We start from the raw sequence: 9,302 nt of genomic DNA, 5'->3' as shown, positions 1-9,302 counted from the left end.
TGTACACTTCAAGTGTATTACCTAAGTATCCATCGAGATTTCAAATGATTCAACGGGTGAAATTCTGACATGAGAACATATGAAATCAAGATGAATCAATACTCATTTATACATGAATTACATGAGACTAGATATCTATATTTGATGAACTCATCCTTATTATTGATATTCACATGAAATAAGTGACTAACATGTTTGTTGAAGTTATGTATTAGGCAAATGACCATATAATATTGTATGCATGTTTGTATTCTTTCTTTAAATGAATATGATTGGTAAGCAAATTTCTATTAAACGAACTTACTAAGCATTAAATGCTTACTAGATTTTATTTCCTCTGTTTTATAGTACTCGAAAGCTTGTAAAGGTTGGAGATTGGTCGAAGCATCATCACACTATCCACTAGTTCATTTTGGTATAAATGGTAAACTTATTTTGATATAATGACATGTATAGGCTAACTTTGCCAATGTTTGGCATGTAAATGGATGTTTGTAATTTAGTCATTGGAATGGCTAGTGATGGTATGTTTTGGTATATTATTATAAAGTTATATCATGCTTAATATATATATATGGTAAATTGAATTAAGGCAAAATATATGTTTTTACTAAAAGGTAAGTTTGTGTATATGAATGTATGTGATGTTATATTATGCTTGTTAATGATGTTTGCTTGGTCTAATACTTGGAATTGGTTGGTATATATGTACAAGTGTTGTTGTAGGTTAATGGAAAAATTTAAGTGAGAAATAAAGCTAGGAAATTGCTTTATTTTGTCCACATGGGTAGACACACGGGCGTGTGTCTTGACCGTGTGTGACACACAGCCTGGCACATGGGCATGTGATTTGGCCGTTTGTCCCCTGTATCTTAAAATTAAGAAACAGAATGCTTAAAATTAGACACACGGGTAAAGACACGGGCATGTGTCTCAGCTGTGTGTGACACATGGCCTAGAACATGGGCGTGTGTCTTGGCCGTGTGAATCCTGCACCTAATTTTTGAAAATTAAATTAACCATACGGCCTAGCACATGGGTGTGTGGCAGGCCGTGTCGCACAAGTCAGAGAGTTACACGGGTAAGGACATGAGCTAGGACATGGCCGTGTGTCTCTCATCGAATGCCCACACGGCCTACTCAGATGGACGTGTGACCCTTGTATATAAGAAAATTTTTGAAAATTTGTAAAAAATTCTCTAAGATCCCGATTTAGTCTCGACTTGTTTCTAATGCTTAAATTGGGCCTCGAGGGTCCATTCAAGGGACAATATGACTATTTTCAGATATGAATATTAAATGACATGAATTATCTGTAATTGTTTTGTAAATTTCAGTAATGCTCTGTAATCCTATTCTGACGATGGATACGGGTTAGGGGTGTTACAACTTTTCTAAGTCATTTGTTCCTTCATAAACCTCAATTGCTCTTGTAAACTGAATAGTTGCTATGGCGATGTACCCTAGTCAGAAGGAAATGACGATCCTTGAATAAATGGAGCATTAAGGTCGAAAGAGTTGGAGGCACCTGCTTGGCTTGTATTACCCAAATTTTTTGGTCGATCAGCAAACCAACTAGCAAAAAGGTCAATTTCTTTGGGTTGATTACAAACGTCAGAACCTCTTTCTTGGTCTGACAGAAAGTTACCGGAGAAATTCTTGTTTAGGTGAGTCATTTTGGTTTTTTGGCAATTTGAAAATCTAAATATTAGAAGTCTGTCCACGCTCAACGCACCAAATTGTATAGTATTTTAAAGTGTGTGTCCTCTTCAAAAGGGTTAAATTATGTATTTATATTATATGATTATTGTTCATGGACGTGATATCGTAGGTAGGTCCCCATGCATGTCAACACATACTATACTCTAGGGCTAATGTGTGCTTTCTAGATGTGGGTTCGCCTACATGGTGATGTGAACCCACATCGTGCATGGTGGTGTAAACCCACATCATGCGATCTTATAGAGAGGTGTGAATATCTCACGTGCAAACCACGTGGGTCAACAAGTCAAGAATCAGATAACCAAGTAGCGAGTTGGTAATAACAAGTACCATAACATTATTATAGTAACTAAAAAAAAGTACCACCATTAGCTTTTACCAGTTTGGTGAAAAAGAAAAATCAAATTCGAAAATATTAATGACTAAATTGTAGCTTCTTTTTAGTTAAAAGCGTTGGTAGTGGAATTTGGCTTAAATTTAAAAAGAGTTTGCACTTTGAATATTGGTCGAGATTGGGCCGACAGAAAAACCTAAAACCCTCTTAACTCTTCTATGTAGTTAGGCTTTCCTTCTTTCGTTCCCTCCAAACCAGAACTCAGTTTCATCAACAATGGCATCGATTCTTGCAAAGAAGCCAAAAAAGATGAAGTTGAAAGAGTTGAAAATACTAGGCCAACAACTCCTCTCTTCACGAGCTCACATCAATAATCTTCCGTTGCTCCTCGGTTTCATATCGCCGTCGTCGCCGCCGCCATACGTTCTGGAATCACTTCTCTCGCTGCAGTCCTTCTTCACCACGGTGCTCGCCGACCTGCCTCCCTCTCAGTCTTCGAAGAAACGTCCGCGTATAGACGATTCAGCTAAACAGGATCCCGAGTTTATTTACAGGACCTGGCTGAGATCAAAGTTTGATGAATTCGTTACGTTGTTGATTGAAGTTTTGATTTCGCCCGATACGGAAGACGCTTTAAGAGTAAGTTCTCTTTTTTCTTTGATTCTTTTGCTGAAATTTGAGATTTGGTTCTAAATTTGACAGCAAATTAATAATACTGTCACCATTGTAAAAGTGAGATGTGAACTTCTTAAAAGAAACACTCAAGCATATATATACAGAAATATTAAACATTAGTTGAATATTTTCTGTGTTATCGAATAAGTCAACTAAATTTTTTTTCTTTCTAATTTGAACTTGACCGCATCCTTTTGTTTGATTTTCTTTTAGGAAATCTTATTGGATTCATTCATGGAATTCGTGAAGCTCGGAAATGGAGGAAGCTTTTACTCCTCTATTTATCACAAATTGCTGCGCAGCATCGTAAGTTTTATTTACCTGGAATCTATAGTTAAACTTATGCTTCTATGTTGTTTATACTTATTTCCTGTTACCTTTCATTATAGGTTTGTAATTGGTTCTAATATTTTCAGGTTAACTCTCCAACACCTGTTGATTTTTTATCAGAGTTGCTTGCATTGAAGTATTTTAAGTACATTGATGTCCGGTATGATTCAAACTTTCCGTGGCCATTAAATGCCTAAATCTAACGTGTTGTTGCGAAGCTTCACTGTTTTAAGTTAGTTAAATTGTGTCTGTGTTCTAATTCCTTTCCTTTTTTGGTTTTGGATTCAATGCTACTATCAGGTTATAGTTATGGATGGAAGAGATGATAGTGCATTCTAGTTGTAAATTCAGTTGTTTCTCTTACTTTATTTTCTTCTTGTTGGATTCCCGTCCACAGCACAAATTTGTAGTGGCCTTGTTTTTTATGTTAATTTCAGATTGTCTGGGAGAAGTGTAATTTTTTGCTTCATGTTAAAAGATAAATTCGGTTTTCTCTTTCGCAGGTACTTTACCTTCATTAGCTTGGAAAAACTTGCTAAAGCTTTGGACACAAAAGATACCGCTGGTACCTTTTAGTCTCAGTTTTTATTCCAAAATATCTCTTCAAAAATTCTTTTTTAGAACTTCGTCTGATTTATTTTCTGTTATTTTTCCTGGTGAAGACGACGAAACAGCGGGTGGAGATGGTGACAGCGGGAGTCAATCAAGAGAAAGGTTAGATTTGGCCAGCATATTGACAATATCTTTGTAAATACTCTTTTTACTATTTTGATGTGGATTGTTAAAACATATCTACTTAAAAATCTATTTTACTGAACAATGAACTTTGGAATGGTAAATGAAATAGCAATTCCTTTTGCAGCTGATTACCTATTCTCCTCTTTCCTTGGTTGTGGTCTTTGTCAAGTTACTGTCTGCTTGTCACCTCTATGCTTTTACTAAATGACTTAAAAGAATTTACAATAACCTTACTTTCTCCCATGTCACTTTAAAATGCTGGATGGTTGTTGTAATCGCAATAAGAGAATGGAAGGTTGCTGAATTACTGCAATGTTTGTTGCAGCATGGAGCTTTCTATTCACAAGATACATTATATCATATCTCACATCCCCCCTTTGGAAGGCAATGATGGAAAATCCGAGTATGAGATGTGGAGTGGATCAGGTGAGAGATTATGATTCATTCTTTCCATTGGCCTGGATAACACTATTAGCTGCAACTTAATATTATTTTTCAGGGTTTGCTGTGCTTGATTTGCAGTGTTAGTGATCTTAGAAAGTTTTTGACAATTAAACACAAACTTTCCTTCTAAATTGTGTAGCAAATGTGCTTCTTTATTGGAGAAGCAAAATTTATCTATTTTTCTGTATTAAACAGGGCTTCCATCTAATGAAGAACATGATAAAAAAAAGCTCTCTAAGGCTCAAAAGGCGGAAGATAAAGGGTGGAAGGCTGAGAAACAAACCAATAATGTAGGTTATCAGTTATTTATTCCGAGGCAGATGTTTCCATCATTTCCATTTAGATTTAGTTGCATATCTGTAGATAGTCTGCCTTGTGTTGCTTATCTGCATCAACATTTTGAAATATTAAATTGTCCCTTTTCATGTGTTTTCTGTGGGGTGGGATGTGATGCATTCAGGTGTTGTCTCCAGCCTCAATTGCCAAGAGGATGAAACTGAAGTTTACTAAAGCATGGATTTCGTTCCTCAGACTACCGATCCCTGTAAATGTATACAAGGAGGTAAACTCTAAAGCCGTTTTACTGTTTTCAACTGATATTAAGTGCTTGCTTCTTGGCCTTAGCTTTGGTGGTATGCTTGGCATTACTGTATGTATTTTCTCATACTTGTTCTTATTGAGTCCCACATGTGCTTTCTCAGGTTCTTGCCACTCTTCATCAGGCAGTCATCCCTCATTTGTCTAATCCTATAATTTTATGGTAAGTAATCTAACCCTATCAGTTTTAGCTCTTATTGGCATGTTCTCACAGTAATCTGATTTATTAACCAAAATGTGTAGTGATTTCTTAACAAAATCATACGATATTGGTGGCGTTGTTAGTGTCATGGCGCTTAGCAGCCTCTTCATCCTAATGACACAACATGGTTTAGAGTACCCAAATTTCTATGAAAAGCTTTATGCGCTTTTATCACCTTCTATCTTCATGGCAAAACATAGAGCAAAGTTTTTTCAGGTAATACGAAATTGCTAAACTATCTCATTGTTCTTCTCTTTTATAAGTTCACTTATCTGTCTTGCAGTTCAACTTTGGTAATAATGCAAATGCTGAAACTATACTTAACTTCCGAGAAACTGCAAGTGTATCTACTTGTGCTTTGACCTTGATACTAAAGTTTGAACATAGATCCCGCAACCTTCTCGTTGATCGTTTTCGTTCTCCAAAATTCCCATTTTTTTTTTTATTTCAGTTGTGCTTCATAGACTACTTACTACTGGTGCTAAAAAAACAAGACACTTAACATGTTTCTTGTTTGAAGCATCAAGGTCCCGAGCACGGTTGTCTGTCCCTTATTGTCTAGAATCTAGAACATTGTAGGATTTCGCTATCGACTAAAAAGTTATGCCGCAATTATTATCTTCTAGTTACATATGTTTTCTTCCTTGTTTCGCAGCTTCTTGATTCTTGCCTTAAGTCGCCACTTCTTCCTGCGTATTTGGCTGCTGCTTTGGCTAAGAAATTAAGCAGACTGTCGATTTGTGTGCCTCCTTCTGGAGAATTGGTTATCATTGCTTTGATTCATAACCTTTTACGTCGACATCCATCAATTAACTGTTTGGTGCACAAGGTATTACTGCATTCTTATTATTTAAAGAATTTTTAATTGAACTTCCTTTGCATAAGTGCAACGAAAATTATCAATTTGGCTTGTACAATTCTTTCCCCCAGGGAAATGATTTTTTCCTTTTTGGCGTTGTAGGAAGATGGTGATGAAAGTGAAGAGGATAAAAATGATTCCGGATCTGAGAAAAGACCTGGTATTGATCATTTTAATAGCGAGGAGAGCAATCCTATAAAATCTAATGCCATGAGTAAGTATCTTTTCAGCATGTTTTATTTACATCAAATTAAACCTAGTTGCCTTTAACATATGTGGGTTGGACTCTTCATGCTTCTTGAATTATCGCGTGCTACACATGGATATAGTGATATGATTTCCAAGGATCCTCCAAATATATTGGAAAGCTTAGAAAAACCTAACCAGACCTTTGTTGGATACATACCCGTAGTGGACAGTAACACCCAAGTTTGAGGAACATAGTCCTCAACTGCCCTAGCATACTTCAAGTGTTGAATGTAGTACAAATGTTCCATTTTACCTCGATAAAATGGAAAATATTTAGTACAAATGTTATAGCCTGACTGTCCAAGAACTAATGTGCATTCTTTCTTGAATAATAAACATGTTTTGCTTCTTGATTTCGACTTTACTGATTAACTTCAGAGGTTGGGTTGTTTTCCACCTTCCAATTTGGAATGGAATTGGGTTTCACTGATAACATGCAAAAAGTCCAAGCTTCCTACGAACCATTTGGAGCCTTTTGAATGATAAAAATCTTGAATATGCACTATTCCACTGTACAACTAATCCTTTTTGTCTATAATTCGTGATTGTACACCCAATAGGCCATCTATAAGTTTTGGGCGGTCAACATTCCTTGACAGGATTTTACATGTCGATGTTTCTTTAAACAGGAAGTTCTCTTTGGGAAATAGACACCCTTCGACACCATTACTGCCCACCTGTATCAAGGTAAAAACACAGTGTTTTTATCCTTCGAAACACTACATGCATATCAAACCTAATGTTTTCAGTTTCCTTGTTCTTCCAGGTTTGTTTTGTCATTGGAGAATGATTTGACGGTTCGATCCAAAACCACTGAAATGGACATCAAAGATTTTAGTTCTGGTTCATATGCAACAATATTTGGGGACGAGGTAAATATCATCTTTATCAATTAGATGGAAATGTTAAGTATGACATTTGAGAATAAAGCTTTCATGATTCCTTACCGAATTCTATTTGTTATTTTAAATATATGACCCGAAACTATAAGATGTTCAATTTTGGAATGGGCTTATATGTTAGGAAAGGCTACAAGCTTTCAAAAGGTTAAAATATGCCATCAATCCTTGTACTTTGATAAAATTTGAGTTTTAGTTCTTATACTTGAAAAGTTAAACTAAGTCCTCTTACTTTTTTTATTTTATTTTTAAATTCTAGTTCAATCATTAATATTGTTTGTATATTCTATAAAAATTTGCCAACTTAGCATGTTGATTAGGCAATCCCTGTACAACTTTCCATACGAATGATGGAAAATACACAAGCTAAGTTGATAAATTTTGACAGGAAATATGAACAATATTAATAATTAGACTAGAACTTTTTAAATCCAAAAGGAGGATTTAATTTTTATCAGGGACTAAATTTCCTTTTTTTGATTGGCAAAGTTTAGGGACTGGCAGCATATTTCAACCCCCTAAAAACAAATCTTTCATGGCTCTAGTCTATGTTCCATACTTCATAGCATGTTCATGAATATTTAAGTCAAAATATGCTATAAGTCCTTGTATTTTGGCAAAGTTGGATATTTAGTCCTGAACTTAAAAAAAAGTTAAAATTAATTTCTCTTTTACTTTTTTGACGAGAAATACTAAGGATATCAAGATTAGCATCTTTAAAGTGAAGGTAGAAGATTTAAGAGAGATTGATGGAATATTTTGATAGTAAATTTTAAAAATAAAGTCGGGATAACGTAGGGTCTGATATGCACTTTCAATTAATTAATATTTCTTTATATGCACGCACAGATACGACGTCGGGTAAAGCAGGTTCCTTTGGCTTTTTATAAAGCAACGCCAACATCTTTGTTTCCGGAGTCTGAATTTTGTGGTTGGACCTTCAAATACGAAGGAAGCAATGAAATTAAGGAGCAGAAAACAGTTGAAGAAGATGATGCCTCTACAAAACGACAGCGGATCGAATGCTGATGTTCATGACTTGTTTCTTAGGGAGAATCGTAATTCATATATAGTTTTGACCAACTTGGACACTTTTTTGAGTTTTTAACCCGTCTTTAAATATATTTTTTGATTGAAATTTATATGTCTAATCTTATATCTGAATTTGTGTGATTTAATTGTGAAATTATTAAAAAGTTTATTTAAGTCTCATATATTCTTTTACTTTAGAAAATAGAATCATGTCTCAACTCCTTTCATGAGTTTTTTTTGTTTGTTTGTTAGATCGGTCTTTTTTAAATTCCGTTATATGATACTTTTTTTTTTTTGCATTGGATATAGAATATTTTACTTTTTGTATATACGAGGAAATCTTGAATTTTTTTTTTAATATTTAGATCTAATGTCAAATGATTTTAAAATGTCCTATTTTTTTTTTCAATCATGTTTTTATTAAAATATTTCGAGATTTGTTTAAAAAGAAATTAAGTGAGGGGCTAATGGGTTAAGTGAGGTTGAGTTTATGTATGATATTAATATATTTTATATTTGTTTAAGTTTGGTTTGACTCGAAATAAGAACTTAAAATTTTGCCTAATTATGTCTATATTTGTAAATGGTTAATTTAAGTCTATTTTAGATTCATACATTTTTTTAAATTTTTAAAAAAATATATTTATACTGTTTTTAATTTAATAATTAATAATTTTGTATATTTTTATTTATTAAGATTTTATATACAGTCACCTTAGCAATTTTTAATGTTTACATCATAATAGTATATAATATCATTATAGATTTAATTTTTATTTGTTATAAATTACATAATTTATAAAAATAACATAAAACATTAATAACTTAAAAATATATTGGACCGAGCTCGGGCTTTGAATGTTCAAGCCTAAATTCAACTCATATTTTAAACGGACTTAATTTCTTGTTCAAGAATATTTTTCAAGGTTTGATCCATTTAACAAAATAAGCCTTAATTTTTACTCAAGTCTATTATTTAAGTCTTGTATTTTTATTAAAATTCTCTATTTTTTATCCAATCTCTGTGTTTAGAGGAATAACGTGAACATGAGTTGGTCTAATTAAAACCTGAAGATTAAAAATTAAAGTGATAAAAGCGGATTTCAAGAGTACATTAGTTGGAATGTAAAAGATATTTATGAAATTAAAATATATAATTTTAAAAAATATCGTAAGATAAGTGGGCCGAATCTATCTAGATTCGTACCTAACCTAACACAA

At 33.7% G+C, this 9,302-nt stretch overlaps 1 protein-coding gene across 1 annotated transcript; it reads left to right on the top strand.

The window, feature by feature from the left end:
- The first annotated feature begins 2,168 nt into the window (after positions 1-2,168).
- Positions 2,169-8,261, top strand: LOC107894002 (protein NUCLEOLAR COMPLEX ASSOCIATED 4). The gene is made up of 15 exons (XM_016819170.2): positions 2,169-2,695; positions 2,945-3,037; positions 3,148-3,221; positions 3,565-3,626; positions 3,724-3,775; positions 4,125-4,225; positions 4,439-4,533; positions 4,704-4,805; positions 4,945-5,003; positions 5,084-5,258; positions 5,698-5,871; positions 6,004-6,115; positions 6,780-6,837; positions 6,917-7,022; positions 7,899-8,261. Exons 1-15 carry the CDS (start codon positions 2,333-2,335, stop codon positions 8,076-8,078), a joined length of 1,806 nt encoding a protein of 601 aa, XP_016674659.1. The 5' UTR covers positions 2,169-2,332; the 3' UTR covers positions 8,079-8,261.
- Positions 8,262-9,302: the final 1,041 nt, after the last annotated feature.

This window comes from Gossypium hirsutum, chromosome A13 (assembly GCF_007990345.1).
Source record: "Gossypium hirsutum isolate 1008001.06 chromosome A13, Gossypium_hirsutum_v2.1, whole genome shotgun sequence".
NCBI classification, from domain to species: Eukaryota; Viridiplantae; Streptophyta; class Magnoliopsida; order Malvales; family Malvaceae; genus Gossypium; species Gossypium hirsutum.
Note: the sequence above shows the minus strand (reverse complement) of the source record. Positions and strands in the feature narration are given on the sequence as shown.

Excerpts from the sequence above, each read along its gene's own strand:
- LOC107894002 (XM_016819170.2), top strand. The coding sequence starts at position 2,333 with ATGGCATCGATTCTTGCAAAGAAGCCAAAAAAGATGAAGTTGAAAGAG. Across the intron at positions 3,038-3,147 it reads ACAAATTGCTGCGCAGCATC|GTTAACTCTCCAACACCTGT; the intron begins GTAAGTTTTATT and ends TAATATTTTCAG. Across the intron at positions 4,534-4,703 it reads CTGAGAAACAAACCAATAAT|GTGTTGTCTCCAGCCTCAAT; the intron begins GTAGGTTATCAG and ends TGATGCATTCAG.